At 39.0% G+C, this 17,572-nt stretch overlaps 1 protein-coding gene across 7 annotated transcripts in view; it reads right to left on the bottom strand.

Annotated features, from left to right (window-relative positions):
• The window catches only part of KIDINS220 (kinase D interacting substrate 220), a 96,310-nt gene that overhangs the window by 27,530 nt on the left and 51,208 nt on the right, over window positions 1-17,572 (bottom strand). For all 7 annotated transcript variants that reach the window (XM_030311691.1, XM_030311690.1, XM_030311693.1 and 4 more), the window contains exon 22: window positions 16,796-16,958. In XM_030311691.1, the coding sequence (XP_030167551.1) occupies window positions 16,796-16,958 (163 nt within the window). The remainder of the gene's footprint in view (window positions 1-16,795; window positions 16,959-17,572) is intronic.

Raw genomic sequence — 17,572 nt, 5'->3', positions numbered from 1 at the left:
CACTTTCTGATATTGAAAAGAGATTTACGCTTGGAAAAGAGTAGGTTGATCCACTTAAGAGTTCATTTTCATACGTGGTGTGAAATGGGGGTCCAACTTCATTCTTTGGCACGTAGAGATCTAGTCGTCCCAGCACCATTTGTGGAAGAAACCATTCTTTCCCCCATGAAATGGGCTTGGCACCCTCGTCAAAGCTCAAGCAGCCCACAGATGTATCAGTTTATTTCTGAATGTTCAATTTTATTTCATTGGTCTATCTCCCCATTCTTAGGCCAGTGCCTCATTGTTTTGATCACCGTAGGTCTGTAGTAAGTTTTGAAATTGAGAAGTGTGAGTCCTCCAACTTTCTTCTTTTTCAAGAAGAATCTTTTCAAGATTGTTTTGGCTATTTGGGATGCTTTGCAATTTCATGTGAATCTGAGAATCAGGTTTCCATTTCTGCAAAACAAGGCTATTTTTGGTAGGGATTGTATTAAATCTGTAGATCACTTTGCGTAGTTCTGACATCTTAATATTCAGTCTTCCCACTGATGAACATGAGATATATTTCCATTTAGATTTTTTTAGATCTTCTTTAATTTAGCAATTCATAGTTTTCATTGTACAAGCCTTTAACCTTGTTGGTTAAATTTATTCCTGGGGGTGGGGGGCAGGGGCGCCCGGGTGGCTCAGTTGGTTAAGTGTCCAACTCTGGCTCAGGTCATGATCTAGCGGTCCGTGAGCTCAAGCCCCGCGACGGGCTCTGTGCGGACAGCTCAGAGCCTGGAGCCCGCTTCGGATTCTGTGTCTCCCTCTCTCTCTGCCCCTCCCCTGCTCATGGTCTGTCTCTGTCTCCCAAAAATAAATAAACATTAAAAATATTTTTCTTAATTATTTCTGGGTATTTTATTCTTTTAGATGCAATAGTAAATTTAATTGCTTTCTTCTTCTTCTTCTTCTGCTTCTGCTGCTTCTTCTTTTTTAGTAGGCTCCACACCCAGTGTGGTGTCCAACACAGGGCTTGAACTCACAGACCCTGAGACCAAGAACTGAGCTGAGATCAAGAGTTGGATGCTTAACCAAGTGAGCCCCCAGGTACCCCTAGAATTGCTTTCTTAATTTCCTTTCAGATAGTTCACTGCAGAGGTACAGAAACACAAATGATATTGTGTTGATCTGTAGCCTGCAACTTTGTTGAACTTGTTAGCTCTAGCAGCTTTCTTGTGGATTCCTTGAGATTTTCTATATACAGGATCACATCATTTGCGATTGGAGATAGTGTTATTTCTTCCTTTCCAATTTGGATCTTTTTCCTCCTGCTTTTTGTCCAATTGCACTCACTAGATCTTCCAGTGTAATAGTGAACAGTGGTAGTGAAAGTGGGTGTCTGAGTCAGCTGCAGGCTGCTATACCAAAATATCATAGACTGGGTGATTTAAAAAACATTTATTTCTTACAGTTCTTGGAATATGGAAGTCTGAGATCATGGTGCCAGCACAGTCAGGTTCTGATGAGAACCCTCTCCCTGGTTTGCAGCTAACTGTCTCTTCTTGTAAGGACACTAATCCCAGGACTCTACCCTCATGACCTCATCTGAACCTATTTACATCCCAGAGCCCCCACCTCCAATATGATCACATTGAGGAATAGGGTTTCAACATATGAACTTGGGAGAGACACATGCAACCCACAGCAGCAGGGGTCCTTATCACGTTCTGTCTTAGTGGGGAAACTTGCAGTGTTTCGCCATGGAGAATGAGGTTAGCAGTGGGTTTTTTTACAAACGCCTTTTCATGTTGGGTAAGCTCCTTTGTATTCCCAGTTTTCTATGTGTTTCTATTGTGAAAGGATGCTGGATTTTGTCAAATGCCTTTTCTGCACCTACTGAATATTCTCTTGCAATTCTTTTTATTCTTGTATGATTGGTGGTAGTACCGTCACTTTCTGATTTTAGTTATTTGTGTGTTCTTTTTTCCTTTGTCAGTGTAGTAGAAGGTTTGTCAATTTTGTCGATCTTTTTCAAAGAAACAACTTTTGGTTTGGTCAATTCTATAGTTATTCTAATCTTTTGTTTATCTCGGCTCTAACCTTTATTTTTTCCTTCCTTCTGCTAGCTTTGAAACCTTAAAAATGTGTTCTTTTTTTCCTAGTTAATCAAGGTATAAAGTTAAGCTATGAAGGTCTTTCTTCCTCCTTAACATCGGCATTTACGGCTATACATTTCCCTCTGAGGTACTGCCTTTGCTGCATCGCTTAAATTTCAATCACTCCTACGATTCTTATAAAAGTACCATGATAACAATTCCAGGAGTCACCTTTCATATCATATTGGAAAGGCCACTAGCCTAGGGCGTCTGTAGCTAAAGTAACAAAAGTAGCAAAGTAACAGGAACTACAACTGCCCACAAGCACAAGGCTGTGTTGAGCCCAGTACACTCAGCGGAGCAAAGGGAAAAGGGGCGCCTGCATGCAGTGGTCAGAGCCCATTCTCAAAACAACAGTGCGGGGTCCAATGTTCTCATTAGCACCTACTTTTCAAAGCTTACAAAAGTAATGCTGCATTTTAAAGGCATCCTATTCAGTAACCGCACTAGAAAACAACAAAGCACTTGTGTATGTGGCACGGTCAATACGTAATCATGCCAAGCCTTCAGGTTTGTTAGTTTCTGGTTTCAAGCATTTAATGTGTTTGACTTATGTGTTTAAGGACGATCCAGTTAGGATTATATAATGCTAACCGTGAAAGTACTTGTCTAAATTTCCAAATAAATCACTGGGAGAGCTAAACAATGTTACTCTTTTGCTTAGCAGAACAGCTTCCTCTACATTTTAAAAAGATTATTTCCCACCGAAGGCGTATATATTTTCAAGACAGTGTGTATTTCCTATCTGGTCAGAATATTAAGGCCCAAGATTACTTTTTTACACTGGAAGAAACATGTAGTAACGTAATTTAAAAAAAATTTTAGGGGCGCCTGAGCGGCTCAGTCGGCTGAGCATCCGACTTCGGCTCAGGTTGTGATCTCATGGTTCATGAGTTCGAGTCCCGCGTCGGGCTCTGTGCTGACAGCTCAGGGCCTGGATGGAGCCCGCTTCGGATTCTGTGTCTCCCTCTGTCTGCCCCTCCGCCGCTTGCACTCTGTCTCTCGCATTGTCTCAAAAATAAATAAACATTTAAAAAAATTTTTTTAAGTGCTCAATATGCGAACTCAGTAGACTATCATTAAGACCGCAATTTGCATAACTGCAGCTGGACTTCAGCTAGGACTCACATGGACAGCACAAGACACGACCTTGGTGGCAGAGATGCCACCACACCCAGGACCTCACGTGACACAGCTCCCCCTTATCCAAGTTACTTCTTTACAAGTCGGTGCTGCTGGCCACGTCTTGTTCATATGTTGCGGCCATCCTCGCTTCTTTCTTTGAGCTTGAATAGCAAATGTAGTCAGAAACTGAAAAATGAACTAGGACTAGAAATAAAGGAAAATTTTATGACCATAAAAATATCCTTGGGATAAGGGCACACTTATGAGCACTGAGAGTTGTGGAATCACTAAATTGTACACCTGTGGCTAATGTAACACTGTACATTAATTATAGTGGAATTTAAAAAATCTCCTTATCCCTTTTTTTTTAAAGCATTGAATTATTTTGACACAGAAGCATTTACACTCGAAAAGAAACGCAGCTTAATACTCTCCAGCGAGGATTCCATTCGATCCAGTGATGAACAGCAGTGCGTTCAACAGCCAAGGAAATAGTATAACCAACGTCTGGGGTAAACGTCTCCCTTTGAAGCTACTGTATAAACTTACTACCTATTTATGTGTTAGATGCTTTCCATTACAGGCTGTCATTTCTGGGAATACAGACCTACACTGCATCCCGGCTGGGCTCTGAAAGGATAGAACAGGGTACTTACTGTGGCACCTTTCCTTAAATCCAGACTTCACCAGCTCAGGTTAAGTCAGAATAAGGCTATAATGTCTGACAAGTAAAAGTAACGAGATGAACTATTTAAAAGGTGTAACAAAATTAACTTAAGCGACCCCTGGGTGGCTCAGTCCGTTGAGCGGTTGAGCGTCCGACTTCGGCTCAGGTCATGACCTCCTGGTTCGTGAATTCGAGCCCCGCGTCGGGCTCTGCTGACGGCTCAGTGCCTAGAGCCTGCTTTGGATTCTGTGTCTCCCTCTGTGTCTGCCCCTCCTCCGCTCATGCTCTGTTGCTGTCTCTCTCTCTCACACTAAGATAAATACTAAAAAAAAAAAAAAAAAAATTAATTTACTTGAAAGGCTGGGTCACTGGGTAACTGTGTGATTTGGGCCAAGTCCTGTCACCTCTCTCAATTCCAGTTTCCTTATTTCAGAGGGCTGAAGTAGATCTCTTCCATCTTGTGGACAGCCCTGTGGATGCTTCCCACACCCACCACCTGGGAGATGTTCTCTCTCTCAAAGTAATGAAGGAAAGCCGGGCCTATGCCGTCCCTTCCACATCTGAGCTCCCTTGGTTTTGGTGTAAAAATGACACCGGAAGCATAACTTAACTTGGCTTTAAGGTTGCAAGTTTGGTAACTACAGGGATGAGAAAGGATCGACAAACAGGAAGGGTAAAATACAAAAGCTCAAAGAGGTATCTGCACTGGCTCATGTACATTACAGATAAGGCACCGCCTTCATTTCTGTGTGTTGTGTAAGATGCTGTGAAGAACACACATGTAAATTACGTGTGTTCTTACATGTAATCTGACAGCAAAAATACATGCGAAGGTTATAAGGAATTGAGAAGAAAATTTTTTAAAGTACTAGTATTTGTATACGAACATCTACAGCCTGCCATTCTCTGAGCCAGGTGTTTTCTCTAGTTTACCTAATTTCCATCTCCCAAACATTCCATGAGGTACCATTTCAACTTTTAACATGAGGAAACCGAGGCTCAGAGATGTGAAGCAACGGGCCTGACGTCACCTCCGATGTAAGTGGCACAGCTGGTGCCCATCCGGCCTGATTCAAAAGCCTGTGCCCCGTTCCCTGCACTGGCTCAAACTGGGGGCCACAGACAGGGTTCAGAGTTCTTAAGTAATGATTTACATATTTTTAACTCCTTAAAATATAATAAGATAGAACACTGTTACATATTAAATTTTAATGCATTGAAGAAGACCAACATATAAGCCTCAGGTCATCCTGATTTTTTGTTTTAATTTTTTGCAGACTTTGAAATAAGGTTTTTCCTCCATTTTCAGGTGCAGATATAAATTCCTTTTTTTTTTTTTTTTTTTAGTTAATCCAGTCCAGCACTTTCCTCTTCATAAAGTTAGGCAAGCGAGTGCACTACTCCACCTGATGTGCCCAAGTCAGAGCGTGATAAACAGTTCAGAAATCAGTGCTAGTTTATGACATGACTCAGGTGACAGGACCTTGTCAGAGAAGCAGCACCCAGCACTTCAACCAATTAGAAGAAATGTGAGCAGCTGTCACATAAGCCTGGTGACCGACCGATGAAGCCAAATTAATTGAAAACATCCTGCCACTGCAAAGCACGTTTAAAAATTGGTAACATTTGAATCTACCTGGGATTCAGAATTTTCTTGATATTATATTACCAAAACTAAGTACAGAAACAAGGAGAGGTTTATGCCAAGGTAAGCATGCAGGGATCATCCACATGTTTCAATTAAAAAAAAAAAATTTTAATGTTTATTTATTTTGACAGAGAGAGAGAGAGACAGAGCATGAGCAGGGGAGGGGCAGAGAGAGAGGGAGACACAGAATCGGAAGCAGGCTCCAGGCTCTGAGCTGTCAGCACAGAGCCTGACGTGGGGCCCGAACTCACAGACCTCGAGATCATGACCTGAGCCGAAGTCGGACGCCCAACCGACTGAGCCACCCAGGCGCCCCTACATGTTTCAATTTTAATATGTTCTTCAGAACAGCTCATTTTTCTAACTGAATTTATTAGGAAACATTCTAATTTGAGTCAATTAATTTATATTCATTCTGCTTTATTTACCGGGGTTGTGCTGTGCATAAGATTTAATTTGCAAAAAGGTTTCCACGGGGGGGGGGGGGGGGGGGGGGGGAGGGGGGAAGCCTGAGAAACCACGTACTACAGCCCAATGCCTACCCAGTTGCTGCCACACAAGTGATCAGATAATACTAATTCAGATGATAAAACAATAGTTTCAAGCTAGGGTAATAACAGAAGACTTCGGTAAAGAGGTTAAGAGAGGCAAAATAATTGCAACTGACTCAATATGAAAATACTATCTATCATAAAAATGTAAAGCCCATTGTCCCATATCAAGAGTTTGTACTAAGATGTTTAAAAAAAATATTCTGATAAAAGTAAATGAGATCCGATTTTCATAGCTGCTTGAGGAACACTACTAATATTGGGAGGTGCTACCAAACAGTAAGAGATGTTCCTATTATTGTTTCCTTTTGGAATTCTTAAAGATTCTTCCGTTAACCATCTAGAGGAAGCAAATGTTTTGAAATAAAACTCTGAAAAGGAGGTATACAGAATGAAGGTTCTGAAATCAAAGCTTGTCTATGAATATGCCTCAGATTAAAACAAAACCTTTAGGGGCGCCTGGGTGGCTCAGTCGGTTAAGCGTCCGGCTTCGGCTCAGATCATGATCTCACCGCCCGTGAGTTCGAGCCCCGCGTCGGGCTCTGTGCTGACAGCTCAGAGCCTGGAGCCTGTTTCAGATTCTGTGTCTCCCTCTCTCTGACCCTCCCCTGTTCATACTCTGTCTCTTCCTGTCTCAAAAATAAATAAAACGTTAAAAAAATTTTTTTTAAAAAAACAAAACCTTTATTAGATAAGCTATCTTAAAGCTTTAATGTTTAATAAGAATAGAACCCAAGTTCTACAATGTTTAGAATTTAATACTTTTAATCTAATAGAAATCTTTATAAAGACCAATTTTATTTATTTATATCTTTCAAATACTCCCCTTTTTTCATACCCACCCTTTTCCCAAAAGCTCATTTAAAAGAATTTGAGGAGGGGCGCCTGGGTGGCGCAGTCGGTTAAGCGTCCGACTTCAGCCAGGTCACGATCTCGCAGTCCGTGAGTTCGAGCCCGGCGTCAGGCTCTGGGCTGATGGCTCGGAGCCTGGAGCCTGTTTCCGATTCTGTGTCTCCCTCTCTCTCTGCCCCTCCCCCGTTCATGCTCTGTCTCTCTCTGTCCCAAAAATAAATAAACGTTGAAAAAAATAAAAAAAATAAAAAAAAATTTGAGGAGGAAAAGGTAGTACTAAACTTAATAAAGACTATGCCATAAAATGAGATAACCACTCATTTGCCTGTGATCAAGAGTCTCGGTACTTACGAACGTCCTGTGAAGCCATTTTTAAAAAACAGGCATGGAAATTAAACTTTCAAGTGTCAGATATTCATATTTAAACTTAAGTGCTTTCCTTGTTTTCCTGCTCTGGAAAGGGAAGAGCAAAATGAAGTAGGGCTTATTTCTTGGCTGAACATGCTAATAATGTCTCTAGTGAAATACTCCCCCCTTGTGGACTTCCCGGATATTGCTGCCAGGAGCTGCTGGCGGCAGAGCTCTACAGCGGCCACTCCCTTTACCTGTTTCGGTTACCCAGCACTTTTGTTGTTTATTCTCCTATTTCAAAGAGTCTTAAAAATATTTTGACTTGAAATTCTAAAATCATAAACGTCTGTTGAAAAAAATAACTTCATATAGATGATAGACAAATAGACAGTCTGGTGGCAAATGTGAATCCTTCAGTAATCAGACTTGGGTTTTTTAAAATGTAAATGTGCATAATACTCGTACCGTATTATAATATAAATTATGTTAATATAATTATTACCTGCATAAGTAATATTTTTGTTTTACATATCAAAACATATACTTTAGAGAAGTTGAGTTTTTTATTTCAGATTTCAAACAACCTTAGTTAATATACTTTTTTCATGTTGGAGTTAGAAACGCACAACTTTGGAACATTTAAAATTCTTTCTTTGGTCTTTTTGTTTTTATTTTATTTCCATAAAATTACTGAACATGGCATCATGAGTTTAAATGAGAAAATATTTTTTAAATCAATTTTATCCTATTTAAAGCAAATGAAAAGCTATTGAAAAGCTACCTAAAAAAATTGCAGCCACCTAATGCATATAAAAATGATATAAAGGCTTAAAAAACAGAGGTACCAGCTGTTTAAGTGTCAAATATCACAACTGATTTTTTTAAGCATTCCCTACAGAACCTATTGCAGTTACTAGACACAATTAGAACTGAATAAAGCATTTATTTGGGGTTTTACATAAGTTGGTAAGAGTCTGCATTTTTTTTTTATATATATATTTTTTCAACATTTATTTATTTTTGGGACAGAGAGAGACAGAGCATGAAAGGGGGAGGGGCAGAGAGAGAGGGAGACACAGAATTGGAAACAGGCTCCAGGCTCTGAGCCATCAGCCCAGAGCCTGACGCGGGGCTCGAACTCCCAGACCGCGAGATCGTGACCTGGCTGAAGTCGGACGCTTAACCGACTGCGCCAGCCAGGCGCCCCGAGTCCGCATTTTTTTTAATAGGGCAGAAATTCAATCCTCTGGAAAATTTCCTATCTGCCCGTTGATACATAATAATATTCCCATTGACACATAATAAATAATTCTAAATACTCATTTGAAAATGAATAAAATACATCTGGAAATAAAAATAAAATTAGTATAGTTCTGTATTTGTAATTCTCTCAGATGTGCTGCCTTGCTATGTAGTTACAGATCATCTCCTGGCTTCCAGAAATAGGTCTGGGGAAGCTCCAGCAGTAGTAGCTGTGTGATCCCAAGTAACTCCCACTCTTTGCCTCCCAGAGTTAGCATTAAATTAAAAAATCCATGCAAACTGCTTAATCCAACGTGTGGCATATACTGAAGACTCAAGTAATACTAACCAGTACTTTTATTAGCATATGCCCAATACATAAAAGACTCTATAAATATTTGTCAATGAATGAACCTGATCAAAATGTTTAGCATAACAAAATTGGGAGTCCAGCTAACTCATAAGGCCTTTTTAACAACACCGACAATAGCCTGTTGGTAGGAGCTGAAGTGGGAGGGGCCTGTCTAAAGGTGGGCCAATATGAAGTAATTCCAAACCATGGCATTCATAAAAGGATTATAAATGCAAGAAACCTTAGAAATGTGGTGAACTCACACTTACAAGGAAATGACTATGAAATACATTGTTTTGATTCTGTTGTATCACCCAACAAAAGGTGGAAACTACTAGGTGCTGACTGAAATATGTAATTACCGTTCAATTGCTATGTACTGAGAACTTACTATGTGCCTAACCCAGGGAACTACTAGTATAATAACAAAGGAAACATTTTACCCACATTTGGAACCAAAGATCAGGTGTCTTTATGAATAGTATTCTCTTCGAGATAAAATGTGGCTTCTCATTTACCACCTTCCCCTAATCCATACTTTGCTCGATCCAAATGTCATCATCATATTTCTTTATTCTCTCAGAAATAATCACTACTGCCTACTCCATACCAAGAACGTCTAAAGCGAGGAATTCAGCAAGGTTTAAGGAAGTTACAGTCGTGGAGTTTACAGTCTAGTTCAGGAAACAAATATTAAGGAGAAATGCAAATATTTATAGAAAGGTAACTATGTTAAGTGCTATGAAGGAACATACCAGTATATATGGAACACATCTAGTAAAATCTTGGAGAATGGGGTATGCCGGTCACAAAAGGATTCTTGAGGCTGTGGCATTTAAGATGTGACCAGAAGAATAAGGTTGGGGGAGGAAGGATGGGCCACAGAGAAGTGCAGGTGGAAAGGTAAAAAGCAAGAGGGATAAAGCATGAGAATGGGCTGGAGAGCCAGGCTAGGCCTGTTCAGAACTCCAGATAAACTTGATGCTTGTACATTGAATTTTGACCAATTATTTTTCTTTATCCGTAGAGCCCAAGTTGACACGCAATGACCATCATTTCCATCTTATAGTACTCATAAATCAAATTAATATTACTGTACAAGCAACTCATTAGTTGCCCTCTACACCACTGACCTATCGGCCAATGCTACAGAAACCACCTTTCATTCACTCTCAACCAGGGGCTTAAATGTGGGGGTTGGGGGACAAACCATGCAGCTGGCAAGTTCAAAGGAAAGAAGGTAATTTAAAAAATGATCCAAAAAGTAGGCTTCTAAATCCAACATTTTACTAGAAAATAAAGAATAAAATCATCTTAAGAAACAAGAAATTATTACAACAGGAAAGACATACAGGGAAATTAGTCATAAATTAATGGAGATGTTTAGAAATAACCAGTTTTCTTCACTACACTGCAACAGACTGTCTACACGTGTTGTTCATTTCTTAGCTTTCTCATTTTCATGGCGCGCTGTTAAGTGCCATTCTCTATCATTCATTTCATCTTTACTGTGGGATCCCCACCTACTCCGCACAACTTTTCATTTACCCTAATGTTCCCACCAAGATCCACTCCCATCCCCTTCGCAACACAGGATTCTCAAAATACGCTCCCTTAGGTCAACAGGATTCCCTAACTTACGCCAAGTTACACTGATACAGCCAAATAATAGGCACCTTAGAGCATACAGGGTAGGGATACAATTTTTTCAAACCCCTGCAATGGATCTCCATTTTACTTAGGGTAAAAGCCAAAACCTTTACAATGATCTTCCATGTTCCACACCTTCCTGACCTCACCTCCCACCCCGTCGCTTTACTGAATCCTCTCTAGCCACACCAAATCCCTTGTCCTTGCTGTTACGGAAACATTCCAGGTACTCTCTGGTCTTACAACCTTTGTCCACACTGTTCCTTCTGCCCAGAAATGCTTTCCCTAGATATCTAGTTGGCTAATTGTCCTGCTTCCTTCAAGTCTTTGCTCAGCTTTTCCCTTCTCAACAAGAACTACCCTGAATAAGGTATTTACGTGATACATATTCAGGGAAAGTGTGTTTTGAGAAAAAAGATGGAAACAAAAATTATATACAAGACAGTAATTTAATAAATGTTGAATGGTGACAACATCAACACATGCAGAGAAGTCACATCATATCAAAAAGATAGAATTTCATTAAGATTCTACACTATATATAAAAAGCACCAAAAGTACCATGCATGAAACAGTGTTTGGCATAAATATTCCTAGTATCTCAAAATCAAAATTAGGAGAAATATCACCAGTACAAAGGATGTACTTTGTACTACAAAGGAGATGAGACAACTTCTTCACAAATCTAAACTATTACCCAGTTTTTCATGCTATTGAAATTCACGACTTAAATCCACATGCGACGGAAATAGACGTGTGCATAATCTGGGTCACATGATGGAGGAGGGACAACAAATAATATAAAAGAAAGAGGAAAGAGGTCAGTGAGAGCTAAGGGAGGCAGGAGATAACCAGAAATGAGCAAGTTAAACTTAGGAAAATTTTGGCTGAGTATCAGGTATGAACATCATAAGATATGAGATTTTATTATGAAAAATGTCAAGTACAGAAATACCACTACCTGAATAATTTAAAGATGCTGAATTGAGCATAAAGGTATAAGCTAGATGCGTACAGTGCCTATTCAGCAAATAGCTATTCCAATGAATGGAACATGGCTACCATTCTAAGGCTCTCTCAAAACTTGATTTAAATAATTAAGAGTATGGCATTATCCTTATCGCAAAACTATTCTGACCATATCATCCTGAGTAAAAGATTGCGTGAGTAGTGTCAAAACAAAAATTTTAAACATTATCTTCATGAAAACTACTTAAATTGATCTTTTAAAAACTTCTCTCATTGCTTAAAATGCTTACTGAAAAACACCAGAAATAAAGTTTTATACTAACATATTTCAATGGTTGTCTAAAACGTTGTAATAAAAAGTAGACAGAAAATCTTTATCTATAGTTTTTATTTTACTCCCTTTCTTCTTCCTAAATGTATGTTAACAAAAAAAACCCTCAAATGATCTAGACAAAAGCTTTTAGCTCAACACATAATTGCAAGAAAATTACAATAATTGTACCAATTAAAATAATCTTGAATGAACAGTATGTCATCTTAATGTTCCAATGGTTTATAGAGGGATCTACTTAATTAGCTGAAATTGCTTTCTAGTGTTAGTATCAAATGTCATTTGTTAAAAGTTGAACAATTTAGAAAATAATTTAACAAAGCAATTTTACCAAACACCAAGAACCAACATTTTCTTTTTCAGCTGAATAAAGCAAGCAGATGTGTCATCAAATTGCTATAAAAATAAATGAGGCTTTTTATGGATTAAAAAATAAATTTTACTACTAGCGTTAAAAATACTATTTTCTGATTGTTTTTATCAAATCAGATTTCTTTAATAAAATAAATGAATATCAATTATATACTGCTGCTTTTGTCTGCTGTAAATAAAACTTTTTATTATTCAAATGACAAGCAATGGAATCAAAGAACTCAACTATGGGCAACTAGAAATAGTCAGCTAGATTATTCTACCATATTCCAATATATGATCTTTCAATATGTTAATCAAATTGTCTTCCTACAGTTTTTCATTCCAAATCATCTTAAGTCAATTATTAAGTCAACTCCTTAATGAATCTCGAAGATTCTTACTACATTGTCTTTTTCTCTTTTCCTTAGACTAGCTACAAAATATTCTTTGTGTTTGTAGGCATATAAAACACACTTTTTTCTAAAAACAAAACAAAACAAAAATCTAAAAATCCCCCTGAATCCAGCCCATTAATGGATGGCAGGCCCATCTAGTGCTGAAGTCTAAAATAACGGATTAATTTAATAGCAAAACAAAGTTCTAATTATCTCATTACATCTCCAATATAGAATTGGAGATATATATTTACTTGAACAAAATATTCCCCCTACAAAAACTCACTCCAAGTTATTTTTATTATATGATGAAAAATACTCCATCAAAAACATTTCTTTGTGGGAATGCAAGCTGGTGCGGCCACTCTGGAAAACAGTATGGAGGAGGTTCTTCAAAAAACTAAAAATAGAACTCCCCTACGACCCAGCAATTGCACTACTAGGCATTTATCCACGGGATACAGGTGTGCTGTTTCGAAGGGACACATGCACCCCCATGTTTATAGCAGCACGATCAACAATAGCCAAAGTATGGAAAGAGCCCAAATGTCCACTGATGGATGAATGGATAAAGAAGATATGGTATATATATATGCAATGGAGTATTACTCGGCAATCAAAAAGAATAAAACCTTGCCATTTGCAACTACGTGGATGGACCTGGAGGGTATTATGCTAAGTGAAATTAGTCAGAGAAAGACAAAAATTCTATGACTTCACTCATATGAGGACTTTAAGAGACAAAACAGATGAACATAAGGGAAGGGAAACAAAAATAATATAAAAACAGGGAGGGGGACAAAACAGAAGAGACTCATAAATATGGAGAACAAACTGAGGGTTACGGGAGGGGTTGTGGGAGGGGGGATGGGATAAACGGGTAAGGGGCACTTATCCCTCTTTTCTTATACAAACAGTATCATGTTGTACACTCTTACACACTTTGCTATTTTCACTTACTATATCCTAGAAATTCCTCCATGTAAATCACAGAGTTTTTCTTCATTCTTTCCTACAGTTACAAAATACCCTATCATGGTGCTTCAACCAATGTTCTTATGTGAATGTTTATTTATTTATTTTTGAGAAAAAGAGGGGGAAAAAAACACAAGTGGGGGAAGGGCAGAGAGAGAGAGAGGGAGACACAGAATCCAAAGCAGTCTCGAGGCTCTGGCTGTCAGCACAGAGCCCGACATGGGGCTCGAACTCACAAACCGTGAGATCATGACCTGAGCTGAAGTCGGACGCTTCACCGACTGAGCCACCGAGGGGCCCCCCCAATGTTCTTATATAAATGCACACTTAAGTTGCACAACTTCTTGTTTGTGGAGGTGTACATTCAGAGTAAATGACTGCTGGATTGAAAGTAAATATACGGGTACTTGTTCACAACTGTACCTCCGGCATCCAGAAGCAGGACCCACAAATAATGAACACTTAATATATTTTTGTTGGATTGAACCGAAAGATAAATTTCTGAGGGCTTTAAAGACCTTTTATTCATTTGCACAACCCTCGTGCTTCCGTCTCCCGGGGACCCAGACTTTAACCACTCCCTACCTCCGTCACAGGACACGCAGAGGACCCAGTGGCTGGGGGCTTCAAGCCCGCAGCCCTTCAAATGTGAAAAGTTGATCAGTGTTTCTGTAATCCTGAGATACAGTGTACTTCTAAGCAATATACTCAACTAAAGGAAGACAAAGAGACTGACTTGAGTCCTCTTCTGTACCCAAACCAAAAACTGACATGAACTATATTTACTCTTTTACTGGGGGTGGGGTGCTGAAAAATGTAACAACTGTTTTTACGAAGGTAAAGGAAACTTGTAGAAAAAAAATAATGTATTACAGCAATGCCTGCTTAATAGATCCGTTGTCACTGCAGTAAATGAGACGATTTGTATCAACCATCTCATGTGTTAAATAGAGTATTCGTATCTTGTGAAATTCTAGAAAGAAATGGAGAACACAGAGATGTAAAAACTCGAGACACTTCATCTTCATCATAAGATGTCAGCGCCTTCCATACTCCAGACAACGCTGCAGCTGAAGAAAACACAGATGACCCTACCGTGTTGTGCGGGGCAGTACCCTTCGCACGTGGCTCTGGAGCCAGGGACCCGGCTCTACCACTCGGTGGCTGTGAGACATTCGCTACGTGACTTGCCTTCTCTGGGCTTCAATTTTCTCATGTGCACAACACGAACAATAACACTGCTCCACAGACTGTGAGAATAAAAGGCGTCAAAACGCAAAGTGTTTAGAACAGTGGCGGGCACCGAAGCGCTCTGTGGACTCTGAGAGGCCTGGACTGAAATGCCTCTGCTACTCACGAGCTAAGCGACTTTGGGACGTTAAACTTTCCGAACCACCATCTTCCCTGTTGAGGACGTGGAGCCGCCCAGCCACCTGAGCTTCACAGAGCGTCGCGAGCACTAAGGCTCCTGGCGGAGAACCCGGCACTTGAGGAAGGAAGGCTGGAGACACAGACACCAAAAGGAGAAAATGCTCACGATGAGCAGTCTCTCCTCCTTCCACGAGGGCCCTGTGACACAAGCAGCTCTCCTGCGGCCACAGGTTCAAACTTCCCGAAACCCAATACATGCTCCAGGAACGATACCGATTCAGACAGGCTCTAAGAACCCTGTTTCTAGTCCCTAAATGAAGGCTTATTCTTTCCTCAGACACATTTTTATTGACACACAAATAATCACCATTGCTCAAGGATAAGACGAGGTCCCAAAGGACTACCTGTCCACGCTAACTGGCGCTTTGGGTGAAAAATACACCATGTGAAAAATAAACCCCATTACATCGGGATGAGTTGTTAGTAAGAAGTTAGAGAGTTTCCAAAGTTAAATTTTCGTTGTTTAACAATAACCGTGCTCATCTAGCCAACACTCATTACACAGTACACGACACCTGTTACGATGCAAAACTTACTCACGAAATAAAACAACGTTTTACTGCACAACCAAGGGAAAGACCAATCTTGTGTCTTACGGGAAGAAGATACTCTCTCAGATACCAGAGAGCAGATACGATTCCATGCCACTTCTCCACAGCCGGCAGTAATTATGTGTCACTGCCACCTACTGGAACACCTACTTGATACAGCACACGGTTTACACAACTACTTGAATTTAGTGTAAATTAAACAGCAAAAGCAGGAAGACCTCAAATCTGTACACTAACACTACAGCCATCCTCCGTAAGCCTAAAGCTAGTTATTTACCTCAGAAAACATTAAATAAAATATCTACGTGAACAATGGGGGTGAAAAACAAAGGAAGACTAACTGCATGCTGACAATACTTCAAGAAAAATTTTTTGTAATCTTAAAAGTTTTAATATATGAACCATACACTAAATGCTTCGTTAGTGTTTCAATTATATTGAAAATAATCGTTTCAGTTATACCAAGATGTGTGAAACTGTATAGTTTCTTTCTACCACCTTTTTTCTAACAGATAGCTTACTTGAGCAGCTCTTGGAAACTCTGAAGGTATGTTCTAGTGAACAAATAGCAATTACAATTTCATTTGTGAATCTGACAAGAAATTGTCAACTCTTATATCTTTACATGCCTGACATTTCACTGAGCCTAAACTTCACGTCTTTCAAGAAAAAATTAATCAATTTCTTATCAGAAGTAAAAACTTCAGAAGTACTTCAAATGACTGACTATAAAGGAACAATAAATTCCTTTATTGTTTAACGCAAAGAATGTTTTCCAGCCTGTATTCACAGTTTCAAAAACTCTCCAGACCCAAAACTGAAAATACCTGCACTAATGATTTGAAAATGGAACCTCCTTAATATTCAATGAAGACTCTTAGAATAAAAAATAAAATGGAAACAAATAATAACATTTCACAGTTGGCATTTCATATGTATAAATACATAAAACTAATAGGACTATTAAACTTTTTTTACTGTGTAAGTTACACTGCAAAGGGAAGAATATACTCAACTACCTAAGTTATAAATTTTACATGAGATATATACCTGTGCTAATACAACTCCAAAATTATAATGGAATTAATGAGAATGGTTAGTTGAATCCAGAAGTATACATTTCATGTATATTATTTTGTATTCATTTTGTTTTATTTGCATTAACTTTTTTCTGAAAAGTCAAGTTAATCTAAGATAAAGTGAAACATAAAGAGGTCGGACAACGTACCTTTCATAGATGGTTTTCAGTGTCATTTGATCTGGAATCCCTTCAGTCTCTTCCAAATATAATATGAGCCATGAAGTTCGGTATGGCCACTGCTCAGTAAGATTGATCCAGCTAGCAAGCCTGTCCCAGTTGAAACTAATCTGATTGGCTCTCAGTAATCGCCCTTTAAAAAGTATGGAAACAGTTTTTTAAATTCATAGATGTGTAATATTATACTAAGCAAAACATTTAGCATATTCAGAAATAATTTAAATCTTTAAACACTGCAATTTAATTTACACCACAAATTTCAACCTAGTATTTATATGGCTTCTGTAATCCAAAGAGCTGTACTGGAAAACTCCTAGGGATTAAACACAATTCTGTTTAATCCTAAAGTAATTTTTGCTGTGTCATTTGCCACCAGTGCTATATACTGCTTTGACCACATACCTGTAAGGGAAAACCTTTCAGAACTATGTGTCAGCCTCAACAATCAGACAACAGAACATCAATGAACCCATCCATGATGGACCTCATCCTCTAAAGAACCGTCTAAGTTGGTAGGTATATGATATAGTGTATTAAAAGGTGATCGGTTCTATGGGGTAAATTAATAAAGCAAGGAGTGTCAAAGAAAGAAGAAGTGTAATTTTATCTAAGACGAAAAAGGAAGGTCTTGTTGAAAAGCTGACATTTAAGCAAAGAGTTAAGACAAGACGAGAAAGCCCATGATGCATCTCTCCAAAGAAAGATCATTACAGGCAGAAGCAGAAGCCCTTAGGCAGGAGCATGCCT

This window comes from Lynx canadensis, chromosome A3 (genome assembly GCF_007474595.2).
Source record: "Lynx canadensis isolate LIC74 chromosome A3, mLynCan4.pri.v2, whole genome shotgun sequence".
Lineage (NCBI taxonomy): Eukaryota > Metazoa > Chordata > Mammalia > Carnivora > Felidae > Lynx > Lynx canadensis.
This window is presented reverse-complemented; position numbering and strand designations above follow the sequence as displayed.